Here is a 17,822-nt window from a genome sequence, read left to right as displayed (position 1 = left end):
AGGAGGAAAAAGGAAATTCCTACATTCAAAATCCTGGCAGACACTTAACAGCAACCTGAGTCACTTTCTCTAAAGGCAAGCACAGACTCAGTACTGCTTTATAATGCCCCTAGAGTGAACAGAACTAAAGGGACAGATTTTCCTCACAGTAGAGTGGTTGTTGAGCTGTACAGCTGGGTTTTCACACTGTGATTTATTTAAGTGCGTGATGTGCTAATCAAAGAAAACATTATTTCGCAATTAACTCTGTGGCCGCAAATTGCTGCTATCCAACAGAAATTCACTCTCAGTAGCTAAGCACTCACTCAAGACTACAGACGAAAAGCAGGAGTAACATTTCATTCGTTGGATCAATCGGCATTTTCACATGCCCAAGAATCTAGACAATCAATACTGTTTGGCTGCAATCATAGATAGTGTACACTCTAAATAATTAATTAGTACATGATTGAAAGACCAGTTTAACCACGGGGTTGGGGGGGGAGGGGGATTTCAGCTAACAGTAATCTCTGAAATTGGTGAGTATTGATGCCAAATATTGAGCAAGCATCGGGCTGAGCTGTTCTGTGAGGCCTATCCGTAAAGAAGAATGCGTGTGTGGCCAACAGTGCATCATAACTTTCCTTTTTTGAATTATTGACTCACGAAGATTGACAGCGATGATGCTGGCTCCCAAAATTGAAATGCACAAACACGAAGGAGGTGAAGAAAAGACACTTGCCGTGCTTTGTGTCGGCATTCGTTATGGAAACGGAGGCTGTGGAGCAAGGGCAAAATCCGGAGCACATGACGCTCAGGTCTTTGCCTGTGAGGCAAGCCTGCTGCTCCAGCTTGCACTGTAAGGAGAGAAACAGACAGAGCGAGAGAGGAGGATGCAGTTAAAATATTTATGGGGGTGACCGCAGGAAAAGAGATTGGTCATTCAGATGAGACACTGCACTTAGAGAAACACAGCAAAATTGAGTTGTCATTTTTTTGCTGTCTTTTCATGCAAGGTCAAAATTAAAAACTATACATAAATCAATAAAGTTTCCTGGCACTGGCCAGTATACAGTGATGCGCTCAAAGCGACTTCAGTCATTAATCACTTGGCCACATTGTGCCTTTGCACTCATCCTCCTGCTAACAGTGATGAATTGTGCTGCCCTGCTTCACCCACGTATATGTCAGTGTAGCAGGAAACAGGGCTTGACTGGCCTCATCTCATTATTTAAAATTATATCACGTCCATTTTCCATTTCTTTTCAGGATTTTTATGGTGCATGTTTTTGGTAATAAAGCAAAAATAAATAAAGCAATTATGTTGAGTGGGTGCTTTTACCTCTGAAGCGTAGTTATGTCCATCAGAGCCACACACAGGTGAGGAGGCAGCCACAGGACAAGGCTTGCAGCTGCCTTCGTGCATCTCCATCTGCCCTGACTGTTTGCCTCTGAAATCCAACGCAAAAAAAAATAATATATCAGAGGTATCCGTCCATTTCTGACTCTAAGAACACAAGTTGGGAGTAGCCACAGTTCACTAACCGAGTAGTTGGAGCTAAATGCTAGCATGGCACGCTAACATTCTGAGGATCAAATTAAAGTCTTTCTGGAAATCTCACCATCTTGAAACAAATCTGAGCACTTTTGGGGCAGATATTATAAAGCACTATCTAAATCTACTTTAATTTCATTGGTCAGGACATAAAAATGCATATACACAGAATCAGCAGTCACATCAGATAAAAGAAACATCTTCATGTTTGTCCAAAAGTAAAGCATTAAAAAGCCTTTTCCCTCACTCTGGAAGTAGTGATCTGGGGCAATTCTCTCTTAGATTCCAATTCTGGATTGTTTGACTGCCATGTTGCTCTTAGAAAATCTTACATGTACAGCTGAAGTTGATGCCATTACTTTCACAGCTATTCATTTTTAGTCAATCATAAACTATCACCGAAGATAGCAGTTTTGAGGTGAATTCCAGACGTCTGTTTAAAATCCAATATTTCTATATAGTAGCCAATACTTTTCTTTCAGACACACAAAATATAAACAGATTTTTTAAAAAATGTGTTAAGTCTGGTTATTTATTTACTCATTTATCCTCTACTGCAGCGGGCCTCGGACCGGTACCGGTCCGTGAGTCATTTGGTACCGGGCCGCGAGAGTTGAGGCTCAGGTGTGAAATGTATGGTTTTCAGGGTTTTTATCGGTTTTCAGCATTATTTTGTTATCGTTTTTATCGTTAACTCGGTTTTCCTGGGTCTTTTCACGTGTGTTATGAATAAATCTTCTTTTTTTCGGTACCGGTACTCGTTTTGTTTTGTTGTATTTATCCACGACACCTTAAAGGCCGGTCTGTGAAAATATTGTCGGGCATAAACCGGTCCCTGGCGCAAAAAAGGTTGGGGACCGCTGCTCTACTGGACTGCTGGGACCAGCTGGTTGTTGTATTTGTGGCTTTCTAAACAGGTTGCTAACAAGAGTGCCCTCTGGTGGGCAAACTCATAACAAGGTTGAAGGGTGTTTCTTCTTCTGATTTATCGGCTGCTACAAATGCATATAAAAAAGATCAGCAAAGAGGTAGTAGTGGCCAATAAGTTAGTCAGCCTCTACTGTATGATACTTTATCTATCATATAATTACAGCTAAACTAAAAGTTAAGTAGCTTTAAACTCAAAGTATGGCTTTTTCATAGTATTTCACTGGAGGTATTTACTTTTTGAACAAAACATTTCAAGCAACTACATTTTTATCTGATTTAGGTGCTTGATGAAAATTGGAAAAGGATTGTCAGCAACCGCAGATTCCTCTTGCTCAGGTCTTATTTCTATTAAGTTTGAATGCATTTGAACTCCCTTGGACAACAGAGTCTTCACAGTGTGTGAAATGTAATGTAGCAGCAGCTGCTGCTGAATGCATTAAGTGGAATTTCTCAAAGTTGTGAACAACACAAAACAAATTCCATTCCAGAAAGCTCAGGGGCAAACTTCTGAGATCCTTGTTAAAAGAAACAGAAATTTTCTGCATAGATGTTATAAATCTGAAAGAGTGAGTGAATATGTTTTCTAATTTGGATGAATTGGCCCTATAATATTTGCCGGCTTGTACAGGTCAAACACATAGCTACAAATCTTCTGTAACAAGCTGTTTTCATTACAACTCTGTCTCATTTAATACATCCTGCAAGCTACAAAACACCACAAGGCGCTTTTCATTATAACTGCTAGAAAGTCATAATGTGCTCTGTGGGGCTGGGCAGTGCTGCTGCTGCGGGCCCCGGTCCGGATGGGCCTGGGCCTCCTTGCCCTGGTGGGTTCCAGAGCGTGGGGGTGCCTACTGGGGTCAGCGGGGGAGCTGGCCCCAGGGAGGGGCCGCTTGCCCCTCCCTTTCTTCCCTCCCCATCCTCAGCTGCCTCCCTATTCCCGCTCTACCACACCCACCCACACACGCAGGGCTTGGGGTGCAGGTATGTCACCAGGGTGCAGGGGAGGCACTCCCCCTCTGTCCCCTTCTGGCCGCCTGTGCCTCAATTTTATTCTGCAACCTAGACATCCACATTACTCACACTCTCACATAACACATACATATAGGGCCTTGGGGGTGGGCACGTTTTACAGCATCCAGAGGATGGTCGTTGTACTCCAACCCACCTCTGGCGCTGGTGCCCTACCCTCAATTTTAAATGCATTTAGACATTGAGGGTTTTCGGGAGGAGCCGTGCTGCTCTCTGAGAGGAAGCTAGTACCATGCTCTCCTGAGTTTTAAATGCACTTTAGAACAGCACACAACAACATTACATATGAGCAGGCGTAGGGAGGTTTGAGGTCTTCACTCACCCCGGTTCTGTTAGCCGTCAGGGCTGGGGGGCTGGGAGGAGGTGCTGGCCGTCAGACTGGGGTCTGGGATGCGGGGCCTCCCTGCTACTGCAGATAAGGAGGTGGTCCGCTTGCCTCCACCCCAGAGAGAAGGGTTACATCTCCTGGGTCTAGGTGCGGCTTGCCCCTCTGGGGGCGGGGGTACCTGGACCTGGGATATAGAGTATGTTTGGGGAGTGCGACTGTCTGTGCAGTGTCTATTTGTGTCTGTCTACACGTTGGGTGAGTGCCGAGTATTTGGTTGTGCATATGGGGGTGGGAATGCACGTCTGTGTCCGCGTGTGCCTGTTTGTCTGTGTCTATATGTCAGGTTGGGTCTTAGACTCAACCTCTCTGGGTACATCTCAGGCCCTCTAAAGTACGGAGGCCTATCTCCCCTCACCACACTCCCTGCCGGTGGCTGATGCCCTTAGACATTGGTGTGTTGGTGGTCCTTGTCATCTGGGGCTGGGCGCTCATGCATGTACCGGCTCACTCCTGGTGGCCGATTGGCGGGGCCGGGCGCCTGTGGCCCGGCTGGGCTCCTTCCGGGGGGTGGGATGCCCTCAGGCCTCTGGCCTCTGGGCCTGAAGCTCGGTCCTCTCTGGCACAGCTGGCTGCCGGCGGAGCCCGCGGGCACGCCACTGCAACCCCCTCTGGCCTCTGCTCCGTAGCTGCGGGGTGACCTCTCGTTTGGGGCTCTACTCAGCTCTTCCCAGGAGGGTGGCACGGTTCCCCCCCCCTTTGGTGGTCCTCCTCGGGTCCTTGTACTCTGGGGCCTGGATCTCCTCCATACCTGCTTCATACCCTGGTGGACGGGGCTATGGCTCCCCACACTCCCTAGCAGATCGTTACATGGAGAAACCTTTGGAATACAAGCATGCTGATCCACACAGGTATGCACACAGGTGTACACACGGGTGTTCACAGACGCGGACTACACCTTTCTTGGCTGCTGCCTCAAAGCACATTGTGCGCTGTCTATCTTGCGTGCGGCACAATATCGTTTATTATTTAGTATCTACTGTTATCTACTGCTAGCTAGTTTATTGTGATGGTGCTGTTTTTATTATGTTGTTCTTTGTTGTTTGCTTTCTCTTCTGTTTTTTTTCTCCATACAGGTGATCCAGGCGTTTTGTTTGTTTGTTTGTTTGTTTTTTCCTTTCTTCCCCCCCTTCTCACCGTCTCTTCTCCCCTTTGGTTTTCTTTCTCTCCCTCTCTTTCTTTCATTCTTTCTCCCTGTCCTATCCCCCAGTCACGTCTGTCCCGTTTGTAGCAACCGAAAATAAAATAAATACATAATTATAATAAAGGTCAATCAAATGGACCAATATGGCAAGGCCATGATGATCCACTTGGTAAAATAAATCCGCTTGGCATCTTTCTTGGCCTTAAGACAACAATTCTGATGGCTAAAGATCCAAACGGGACACAAAAAAAAAAAAAAAAAAAAAAAGAAAGTCATAATGTGCCTGTTAATATTTGAATGCGCCGTTCATGAAATCCCCCTCGGTTGCTTTGTCCTCACACATTGATTGACTTCATGTTTGGCGGGCACAAGCACAGGGCCTGCTGTACGACTTCTGCGGCTGCTACTTAATGATGCTAGGACGGTTTAGTGCGGTTGCATTCCTGCTTATTACCCATTATTCGACACAGTCTCTATCGTCTCTGGAGTGACTCTGTAAATGAAGCACTTTATTGAAAAAGATAAATGCCTGTCGCTGCAGATAGACTTTGCAGGTAGTAATAATTCACTCCATTAATTCTTTTCAGCCTGCAACTCTGCTCATTTGTTTTTCAGAGAAAGTGGAATGAATGGGTGAGAGAACAGATAAATGCTTCTCACTGTTTCTCACAGACAACTAAAGGGTCTTTGTGCAGAGGGCAACATTTGAAATCAGAATATAAACCCTACTGACACATCACTATATTGCCAAAATTACAAAATTGTCCCTAGGACTGCTTTTGATCAAAGTATCTGGTACAAAAAAAGATTAAAAGATCTCGTCTTTCAGCTCCATAACGCAATATTACAAATACAAGTGGCTAATGTTGAACCAACTGCAGCTACGTGCTCTGTCAGTCAGATGTGCATGTAAGATAAGTCACGACTATTATTATATGTAGCATATAGTGCTCTGAAATATGTGACAAAAGTATCTCGTACTGATTTAGAAAAGGACAACACGGGTCCATTTAAAAGATCAGCTCTTGCCATTTTTTCTTTAATATATCTACTAATATCTCTAATTTCAGAGCTTCAGCGCAAACCATCTTTCTCCTTTTGCTTCATATTCTGGTATTATCTCCATGGCGACTTTCATAAAGCACATTGAGGACCACATAGTGCTCACGTTGATCTGGGCCAGTGAAACTCCCCTTTCTGTTATTGTAAAAGTCATTAAACTACACATTTAATCCTTGAGATATCTCAATATGCAATTTCAACATAATGTCTCAGTTTTTCTTAATGATAAAGAAATGCTGCTGTAGTAACTGAAATAATCTATCAGCACAACTTTAATTGTAAGAAATAAATGTGTGAAATTACTTTAAAAGTTCTCATAGCTTATTGCCTAAATGAGCCAAATATTCCATTGTAGGCAGTGTACAAGAAAAAGCAATCCCATAAATTTCTATAATCGATAGTGAAAAACTAACTTTTCCATCATTTGTTTATCTATTCATTCTATACTGTAGTGAAATTGGCCACGGGGAAGGTCTTTATCAGTAAGAAAAGCTGTAAAAACCTATAAAAACACAGTTAAAATTCCAAAATGTATGCCCGCCTTCCTTTTCCAAAGTCATCCAATTGGCCGGAGTCTTACCAGGCCAGTTTTGACTTTCCTGTTCTAAAGCAGTGCAAAATATAAATGTCATTAAAGCTGTTTGAGACATAAAAAGAAAAACACTTTTGCTAAACAACACAGAGGATGTTTATTTCCATTTAAAAGTTGTAACTCATAGATTGTTTTCTACATGTCAGTGTTGCAGTGGGGAATGAAAACAACTTTTAAAAGTATCTTCAGTGGGCTTGAGAATTCTTTCAAACGGCAGCAACACATGAGTCTGAGCTGAAAACTTGTTTTCTTAACCTGCTCTTATTCATCTCTTCTCCCACTCACCAGCTGCCCAGGTTTTAGTCATTTCCACCAAGAAAGTCTTGACGTTACAAGTATTAATACATATTCTCACTCAACTTTATACACTTCCTGGACATTCTGTCACTTTCTCTTGTGTGAATCTTCAACCCGAAGTCCTGAGCCATTTCTAACTAGAGCTTGCTCAGCAGGAGAGTTTAAGCTCCACTCATGGCACTTCACAGCCCTCTTAAATTTGTTAGCCAATCAATTAGCCAATAAATAAAGCTTTATTTACATAGCCCTTTTTCAAGCCAATAAAATTAAGGTGATAGTGATTTACAAATGACCTATGTACACCGAAACCTACAGAATTTAATCTGAGAACATTGGAAGAAAGTCCAAAAACAACAGCAACAACGCAGAGTAAGACAGTAAAAGATTGGTAGATGGCCTATTTAACCATGAATTTTTCAAACATTATATAAAAGCTACTTTTTATTCATTAACTCTCCAACTGATAATTCTAGTGCTTTTAACTGCTGACACTATCCTGTCCACTTGAAAATCTACGACACGTTTGGAAAAAAAAAAGAAAAGCATCGAAGCTCTGCAGCTCCTCCTACCTGTGCTCCAGTTTTTTGCGATTGACACACATGGCCCTCTGGTAGCCCTGAGCAATGCACACCTTATGGCGACTGCACTTCACATTCTGGCACGGATCCTTGGTGGTGTCCAGGGCTGCAAACACAAAAACACGAAGAGTGAAAATCCAATGGTGTCGTTCACACCTAAGGTGTTGCAGTTTCATTCTCTATTTCGGTCACCTACAGCAGACAAATGGAGAGCTACCGGCTGTTTTTGTTGCTTTTGACAAGGAGCATGCCTTCAGTAGATTTATACCAAACACTGCAACCCCACAAAAAGAGAAAGCTGCTTTAATCAAGTTCTGTGTTCTTGCGCCATTTAAAATGATCCATTCTCACAAACCTCTCTCTGACACAGGCGTATACAATAAAAATCATGAAATGTGTATTTAAAAATATTCCACCAGTGTGAACAAATGAGTCCATTGATTATTTAGTCAGCACTGCTGGGCGCCTAGCTGTCATTAGGCAGCCTATCATCAATAGTACTGCCTGCAGTCTCCAACTGCAGGCTGTCTGTGATTGCGAGAAAACCTGACAGCACTGATTGAGCATCTCTTTCTCTCAGCTTGTCACATCTCACTTCCCCCATGTCAACCTATCACTGTCTCTCCCCAGCTTGCCTTTTCTCTCTCACGCAGAAATACACACTCCATCTTTGTCTTCCACGTTCCCATTCTTTCTATCCTCTTTCCCCTCCGCACGCTGTCTCCCTTTATGTCTCCTTCTATCTTCAGGGAGTTGAATTGTTCGACGCCAGTCTCCTTCCCTCTAATAGACTGAGATGGAAATAGAACTGTGTCCTCCACCTTTCTGAGCCAATGGTCAATGCCATCCGAAAGTGGATGTCACACCGTCCCAGTCCATTTAACGCCTTGCCGGAGCGAGCTGGGAAAACTCAAAGGCACAGATAAATTTAAGAGTGAGTGGCAAGCGGCAGTCGGCAGTCGCTAGGAGAAATTTAAGTTGTGAAATCCTGAGTCAGCTTCGAGCAGCTGCTTTGTAGTCAACACGGTCAACATACAAGGTGGCTGCCAGCCAGATTCCTGCAAATCCCACGACTAGGTAATACTTAGATGCTAGGGAAGTATGAGGGAACATTGTACTTTTATAGAATCAGTGGATGACAAGACAACTCACAGAGAATCTAGAAATACTGTCTGCCTGTGGTGTTTTTGTACTATAAGACCATGCAGGAGACCAAGCTGCTGACAGTACTTAATAAAAAATAGAGTCTGGCAGCACTTTTGTGTTAGCTTGTCCTCCACAGGCCTTTGTTCCACAATGTACGGTCTGTTACAGAGAAAATGTGTTTGGTCCTATTGGCTTATTATTATTATTATTATTTTGTTGTTGTTATTTTTCAGGAGATGCAGTCATATAAAAGAGTTTTTCACACTGCATAGGGTCCTTTGAAAACCAGGTACATCTAATGATTCTACGTACAACCACCTTTAGCAGCAATAATTTGAAGTAGTGATGTTCTGTATTTATCAGTCTCTTATATCATTGTTGGGGAGTTTTAGGCCCACTCTTCTTTACTATATTGTGTCAATTCATTGAGGTTTGCAGGGATCGTTTAGGCTCAGCTCTCTTAACGTTCTGCCACTGTGTTTCAATCAGGTTGAGATCTGGATTGCAACTCCTTGACTGTTTTATTTTTGAGTCATTCTGTTAAATTTGCTGCTGTGCGTAGGATCGTTTCCTGCTGCCTAATTTGCACCGAACTTTAGCTGTTGGACAGACAGCCTCACAGAGGAGTTCATGATCGACTCAGTGACTCCAAATGCCATTAAAATGCCAATCCAGTCACAAGATGTGAGAGTAAAAGCTATATCTGAAGCTTTTATATTTAGTGGGATGAATGGGATGTGTAAAACCTGCAAGATATAACCCATTTCAGTAGTATGTAAAGAGCATAATGTCCAAGGTGTCCAGGTTCTGTGGCTGCAAAAGAAGCCCAAATCATCACACCTCCACCACCATGCTTGATATTTGGTATGAGGTGTTGATTTGCTTGTTTTTGCCTAACACAACTGTGCATTATGGCCAAACATCTCCATTTTGGTCTCATGTGTCCAAAGAACATTGTTCCAGACGTTTTATGGACATATGATTTGTTCAGATACAACTTTTCATACGTAAGCTCTCCTGGCAACCTTTGAAACAAACCATACATTTTCATGACTGTCTTTCTCTACAGTCATGAACTTTAATATTTAACAGACTAACTTAGGTCTGACTGAGGAATCAGCACAGTCCAGCCCTGGGAGGGATTTTTTCCTTGCTCCTGGGAAGATTGCAGTATTGCTACATGTGAGGCATTTATATTGGCTTGTGTTTGGTGGGATGAATTTGTTTAAACAATGCAAGATATAAGCCAGATATATATAAAACACAATGTCTAGATTAAAGACCTGGGTCATGCTCCCCCTTTTTAAATAAAAAACATATTTTTTCTGTGTTTAATTCTAGTTGACAACAAATTAGATGAAGACATTTGATTACTTTTTGGTGTGGCTCTAAGAATTTCTAAAACAGTAATTTGATGTTTTTTTTCCGAGATGTTTTTTCAGTGGCCCAAATGAGCTGAAAGGCATTAGTCACTCCATCCCAGCTGGGCATGATCATGTTGTGTTGGTGTCATATTGTACCACACACGGTTTAGAAAAAAAAAACAACAGAAAAAAGCACTGGCTGTTACATACATGTGCGACTGAAATGATATGGAGACACTTGCAGAATAAACATTTGTATTCATTAATATGCTTAGGAGTGTGGGGCATATTTTTACAAGTTTAATTTTGAGATTTTCCTAACTGAATGAATGTTTTGTTACATATTACTTTGCATAAAAACAAATTTACTTGCAGGTGGAGTAGAATCTAAAACACGAGGAGAAAAATCCCCCTGGTTCATCTTCACAGGACTCCAGATTACATACTCTGCCGTTCTGTAAAACTCCCTCGAGCAACAGAAGTCGATAAAACAAAAACTAACCTCAAAGTAGAGCAGGATTTCAGACGCATTATCATTTCAAAGGGCAACAACTTGTAAATAGCCAAAAAGAAAAGAAAATGAATACAAGTGGGATAGGGCTGGTATTATTTTTGCTGTTTGTCTTAACTGAATTACAAACCAATTCGTCCAAACTGTTCTTCTGCTGAGTGGAAATTCATGACATAGCATTTAGATTCAGCAGAGAAGCCCGAAGACAGATAGCAAGACTCAGTCAGCAGCGAAAGCTCATAAACTTTCTGTCATTCCATATAACACTTTTTGTGACCACTTGACTTTTATTCGCTTCATCTGGTCCAACAGGTAGTCTGCTCTGTCATTTTATTTAACCCCAGCAGCTGAATAATAGACAGACTCTACTGCTGATAGTACATTTGTCTCCAACCTCTCTTTTGATTTAGGACATAAAACCTCAACAAAATTCACCCCAATCTGTCACCCCATATATCATTTTGACTATTTCTTGACAATAAAGAAAAAAAAGCGAAGCTATCTAATATCTTCAGTATGACTCAATGTGTCACATCAGCTCTCCTTAGCACAAGTCATCATTCAAGTTTTCCCCAGGCTTTGTCTGGTTTGTCTTACATCATCTGTCACTGTGTATTTGCTGAGTGGTTACTATCAGTAAACTTTCATGGAGGCAGGAAGCAGAATTTGGTTTGTTTTACTGGTGTAATATACCATAAACTGTTCCCACTCAGCATCTGAGTTATTCACTATGACCTGAAAGCACCTGAAACCACAGCTATGGGCTTTGCAGTGAACCATGCATTGCACCAGCTAAATGTTTGGTAGGAGATACCAAAAAAACAACAAAAACCACTAGAAAACACACACAAATTGTGTGGCGCAAATAGTAGCCCCTTCAGCATCCCTCGGTTGTAACAATTAGCTATTTGAGTCTGCTCAAACATGTCAGCTCAAAGCAGTCTTGCAGTTCTCCTCTGAATGCATTGATTTGCTGCCATGTTACTGGATGATTCGATATTTACGTTAACCAGCAGTTGAACAGGTGCACACAGAATATCTAAATATCTTTCATTTGACCTGCAGTGCAATTTTTGCCATTTAGATTTTTTTGTTTTAAGTTATTCAGTTCTGGAGACATGTTCCCTTTCTTTTACAATCTAAATAAGTGGCACATACATTTGGCACCTATGGCTGTTTTTTTTTGGTTTTTTTTGAGAAATCATGATCAGGGTAATAAAAAACAAAACAAAAAAAAACTAAAACACATCAACAACCAGAAAAAAGAACAATAAAAAAGTCACCAGCCATGTTATGACCAGTTTTGTGTAGGATCTACTTTCTTTTTACTAAACTACACCTGCAAACCGTATAACAGAAGGAGATTTACCGTAATAAGAGTCTCGTGTTTGTGAAAAAGTGACAGGATTTATGTTAGCAAAGAGAGGAAGGAATTTTCAAGTTAGATAGTTGTAAAATTATGAAAAAGCTTATGAAAGATATAATAATGTATTTTTGGAGTCTTTGGGGTAACAGAAGCAAGCTTTTAATGCTTATATATTATACAAATATATATATATATATATATATATATATATATATCTTACCATTTAGTGTGATTTCTTAACCGACTGGGTTCCATGTAGACCACAGAGGTTTATCTTTTGTCATATCTCAAAATGTGTGTTGTTTTTTATAAATTGTCCCAATTTTTCAGTTTGTTCCTATTGATTTCATAACGCTTTCTGTTTTGGGGGGACTCTGTTCAAAAGCCTGGAAGTTATCAGAACATTGGAGTCATTGCTGAATCTACGTGAGACAGCTGGGACATACCCTGGTCATGCCACACATGGGAAGGAGAGCTTTTCTGCTACACTGCAAGCCCCAAACCAAGCAGCAATGACCCTCCTTGGAGTGAGGAAAACTCCACCTGCTGTTGTGACTGTTCACTGCTCAGCTGGAAAATCTACTTTAAAAAGTGTTACCTTTACTCCAAAAACAGACAGGAGGATAGCAACTGTTTGCTCCTCCTGTCACATGGCAGCATGCCCTGCAAATTGTGTGATATAACTGACTGTAATGTGGTTTTAGTCATTTCTGATCCATGTATGATCGTAGTAAGAGCTTGATTGAGATTAACAGTAAAAAGTTTGGTTCATAGTGGGTTTTGGTGGGTTTTGATTCTTTTTCGATTGTGTTCTTAATATTTATGGACAGAATTACTAAGCATACCCCATAGATTGTGGGTTAAGGGCGCAATATACTCAGATTTTAAACCCCTCCAGCTCCAAAGATCTACAGCTCCTCCGTCTCCTCCCTTCTCTGGAGGAGCAGTTGTTAATTCCAGCAGTTCTTCGACATGGCCCCCACATCTCTTTGTTGTCTTGTCAAATCCTGGGCCGGGGTCCCAGCTGTCTGTATTGTTGTCTCATTCCCAAGACCAAAAAATTTCCCACAGAACGCCCGCTCCGGAGTCCATTCTCTATAAGATTCCTCCGGTCTACCAAGATGGCGTCAGGGATCGGGAGCTGCTGGCCATCAAGTGGGCCTTGGAGGAGTGGCAGCACTGGCTTCTTGGGGCAAAAGAACCATTCCTAATTTTGACCAACCATCAGAATTTGATACACATTCAAACAGCCAAGCAACTCAATCCCACACAGGCTCTTTAGGCTCTTTTTTTTTTTAATCCTACAACTTTCATCCTGCCTATTGTCCTGGTTCCAAAAACGCTAAGGTGGAAGCGCTCTCCAGACAGTTTTCCCACTCCACCATTTGTGCTGCCCTGTCTGCTGAACCAGCACCTTCTAAAACTCCTGCTGGTCGTTCCCTCCCAAAGTCGTCAGGAGGCTTTGCACACTTCTCCCTGCTCTCGGGGCATCCTGACCCAAATATGACCCTCCAACTCCTCCGACGCGTCCTCTGGTGGCACTCAGTGGGTCAGATGTCCATGAGATTGTTTCTGCTTGTGAGGTCTGTGCCCGGACTGAGGCCTCCACCCAACTTTCTGCAGGGCATCTTCAGCCCCTCCCTATTCTGAGACGTCCCTGGTCCCACATCCAGCTTGATTTTGTTACTGGTATTCCATCTGTTAACGGTCTAAACACCATCCTCACCATGTCTTCACCCCCCCCCACCAAGAGACAGAGGTCGTCCACCCTGTCTTCCATGTTTTGCAGCTCAAGCATCGCATCACCTCTCTGGCTAGAACTGCTGTCTGAGAGATTCAGATGCTGTACCAACCTGTTACAGTGAAAAGAGAGCTGTGCATAAATGCAAATATGTTTATTTAATGGCTAATCTACGTGTCTACCCTCAGATATGGTCATGAGCTGTGGTGCGGACAGTGTTCGCCCGGGGCGCCAAACAGGCTACGACTGCCACTGGTGTCAGAGGACTGTGCCGTGAGAAACACGGAGACCTCCTCATTCATGGTCACATTCACACCAACAGCCAATTTAGAATCACTACTTAACCTAACGCCTCTGGACTGTGAGAGAAAGCCAGAGTATTCTGAGAGAACCCATGCATAGAAGGGGAGAACATGCAAACTCCACACAGAAAGACAGATGAGGGATTTGAACATAAAATAAGTTTTGCTATTATTATAATTTTGCTATTATATTGCTTCTTGCAATAAATTATTCTTGGGGTGCTCAGGCACCCAGTTGTTAGCTCATGTATGTTAAATATGTTGATAGGATGAAGGTTAATTGCACATCCAGCATACACAGCACAACATTAGCACACCCAGAGTCGTGCAATATTTACTTGTCTTTTAGGTCCCTTTTGGTCTCAACCAATTTGTGAGAGAAACAGCTGAATTTTTAGGTCTGGCCACCTAGAGCTCCACTATGTTTACCAGCTAATTGCCAAATTTGTCCGCCTCCCATTTGGTGAAAAATAATGTAACGAGGGTTTACAAAGAGCCTTTTTCCCGAGAACAGCTGGCTGCTGTGGCATCTGGTAAACAACATCAGTAACAGCAAAGCAAAACAGAGTTGCAGGCTACAAAACAACATAAAGATCTGATATATGCTAAAATGCCCCACATACTGATGGAATAGGCGGAAATTTACAATGACAGTGTCACATTTCACAAAATCATTGTTACTATATAAATGCTGACTCTAGCAGTTTTAAAGTAGCTGGTGGATTCATCTTAAACAAGGTTGCGAGGAAACAAATGAACTTGGTGAATGATTTCCATGACCTAAAACTGTGTCACACACTACTTCGCTGCATTTCCTTACAGAAGCACAGCCCGGAAGATAATGGTATTGTTTCAGATAATGATGTGCAACCCGCTCATATGTCAAGTGTCAAGTCCTTATGAAAACCTTTTGTAGTTCTCCTGTTATTTATTGTCATGTCTTTAAAAATGGCACTGACCTGAGCAAAATGCATTTCCCCTTGTGCAAAATTAGCATATATCTAGCTGTGTAACTGCCTCGAAGCAGCAGCTAAAAAAAATCACACACATCTACATCTGTCATACGGCGCTCATATACAACTCCCACATGTGAAAAATGAAATTTAAACACTAGATTTAATTTGCAGTGAAGCTCAAGTAGGTTTTCCAGCTCTACTCGTTTTGTTTAGAATATGCTGCATCGAGAATTCAGTTCAGGGCCAGGATGTGATAGAGCCATGATGGGTTTTAAATCCTCCTATAATCATGTCAACAAAAGCGACGCAACTGCACTGAGCCCCCGTGCAATCTATCAGAGATTATTATTATTATTATTACACCGCAATCAAAACCATTCCAGCTGCTTTCTTATCCACGATTAGCGTCACCGCTGTTGTCTGCGCTCGCATTTGAATTCTTCACCGAGTATGGCGCCTTGCAGTTGGACAGGCTCATCAATCAAAAGCTGTCATCATCCATTACTTTTACATTTAATAAAGTACCTTAGCGGTTCTGGGGAAAAAATGAAATCTGCAGAGAGTGTGTTACTGGGCTGCCGGACATTTAAAGCATGAAACAGTAAATCATGAGAGAGACTGTCCCGTTTCGGTGGATTTCTATTTAAGTTCATTTTAGAAGACTCTTTCATGTTCTGAGTTTTAATTGCCAAGTTAGAGCAATTTGCAGCTACGTTTATTTTCTCACGATCATCACAGGATGCAAACCACAAGTTCACCTCTGTTTTCTTTGACAACACATTATGCTCGAACAGTTTCCTGAGGTTGTACACGTTGACGTGTAATCACAGCCACCTTTTTTTCTTTTTTTTTTCTTAATCTAATTAGTAAAATGCTTCAGTAAAGGGACAAAAGTAGTCTAATTGTTCAGCATAAATAAAGGTTGAATATGAGGCTCCTCTGTTAAATCAGAGTCAGCGAGTGGGCAGCTTATTGTTTCAAAACTGCCCTTGAATAAAGAGCAGTCTGTGGAGCTGAGTTGATGTCTCAATTGGCTCACTTAAAAAGGCACCAGAGGTGTCTAAAGTCTCCGGTTAGGTCCTTTGTTCTACCCAGGGCTTGCAGGTACACCTTCTTGGAGTTCTTTGCTGTCTTGTTGAATTTGCAATGAAGAGAGCTCTGATCAATTAAGTCTGCAGAATTAGTCCCAAAGGGAGTTGTGATGGGGATGAAATCAATGGTATTCAAATAGAAGTCGCCCACACTACAGCAAGCGAGGCGTTTTCTTGAGATTACATTAGTTATTCCCCTTGTTGTAGGCTAAGAACAGATGACTGGGATAACATCTCCAGCTGCTTCTTCTCACATCTTCTTCCTTAGAGGAAGTGTGGGTGTGGCATTACAACCCAACCTCCCACTCTCACCTTGCAGCTAGAACACATTGTTAGGAGCTGCTAATTAGCAAGCGCGTGTATGATTAGTGCACATATACCCTGACCTGTGAAATGATTCATACCGCACTTTATTCCCCTGACCTTCTTAAAGGGATTCCTCGTTACTGCATGCTAAGATGAGAGTGACTGCTTTGTTAAAACAAGCACAGGAACCTAATTTGCTGTGATTTAAACTTAAAAGTCAGGCAGATACAACCTGACATAGCAATGGTTGACTTATGGATGACAATGAATAACATTTGGACAAAACATCAATGAATCATAAACCTTGACATATTAATTTCAAGAAATGACCTGTTTACTGAGCAACACTTTAATATTCTTCAAAAATATGACTTAGAAATATGGCCTATATTACACATTTATGTTGTTTATTGCTTAAAAATAATCTCTCTGCCTGAAATTTTTTAGAGAAATCAGATTAATGTTAGTAAAGTTTCAAAACACTTGGATGAATCAGTGCAGCTTTTTTCCCCTGATTTACATAGTTAATCTCCGTATATAACAAAGACCTTGTAATTAATTATTAACTTGATCCCATCCAATTATGAACTAATAGCAGACAGACTCCATCTTATTGCTTTTTTATTGCTATTTTGACATACCAAAGTCAATTTGAAAAAAGCAAGAGGTTTTAGACTTGGTCCCCTTTAAAGGAACTATTTAAAAGGCAGTGAGATCACAAGTTCATTTCACACGGTTGCAATAATACGTGCCGTAGTCTCCAACCACTGTTTTCCCTAATGTGCAATTCCCCAATGATCTTATGAAATATCAAAGATTATAACATCTTTCCGGAGGAAAGGAGTCTTTTATGAGAAAAAAACAAAACAGCGTTTAACTGAAACATTACACAACTGAACTTCATGTTCAAATTGTCTATTCCACCTCCACAGCTAAAGTTCTTTTCTCAGCTAGGAACAGACCCCACGGAGAAAAATGGAGCCTGGTGGGAGTTCTGAGTTGAGCCCTCAGCAACAAAAGCAATTACAGCAGGCTTTTCAAACTAATGGATCTGACTGAAGGCTCGGTCTCTCCTTTCCTGAATCACAACTGTGTTCTCACCCTTCACAATCTCTGACACCTCACACCAGCGCTCACCACGAGCTGGATGACCTCAGACAACTGTCGCAGTTAAAAGAAGAAGTTGGCGCTTTGATAACGTGTGCTGCACCATTTCATTGTCTAAAGGAGATGGATAAAGGCAAAGAGCACTTAGCTTTTCATTATTTCAATATGAAGTATTGAGCTGTGAAAATTGTCTCTGAATGCTGTACTTTACCATACACATAAGCTGAAATAGACAATAGGCTTTAAATGAAACCACTCATCAATCCTCAGCTCTTCAAAGACAATCCTTTCCAATCAGATAAAATCAGTTTTTTATGACTTACTTTCATCAGAACCAACGTTCTCCTCCATGTTTTTGATGTAGTCATCCTGCAAGGA

The 17,822-nt window shown here is 41.7% G+C and overlaps 1 protein-coding gene across 1 annotated transcript in view; it reads right to left on the bottom strand.

Moving 5' to 3' along the window:
* Positions 1-17,822, bottom strand: part of LOC146381473 (testican-2) — a 47,975-nt gene that overhangs the window by 7,513 nt on the left and 22,640 nt on the right. Inside the window, exons 2-5 of the mRNA XM_084937519.1 lie at positions 17,768-17,813; positions 7,546-7,660; positions 1,322-1,430; positions 722-836 (exon numbers count right to left, since the gene is read on the bottom strand). Of these exons, the coding sequence (XP_084793645.1) occupies positions 722-836; positions 1,322-1,430; positions 7,546-7,660; positions 17,768-17,813 (385 nt within the window). The remainder of the gene's footprint in view (positions 1-721; positions 837-1,321; positions 1,431-7,545; positions 7,661-17,767; positions 17,814-17,822) is intronic.

This window comes from Perissodus microlepis, chromosome 8 (genome assembly GCF_051167445.1).
Source record: "Perissodus microlepis isolate ML-2025 ecotype Zambia chromosome 8, ASM5116744v1, whole genome shotgun sequence".
NCBI lineage: Eukaryota > Metazoa > Chordata > Actinopteri > Cichliformes > Cichlidae > Perissodus > Perissodus microlepis.
This window is presented reverse-complemented; position numbering and strand designations above follow the sequence as displayed.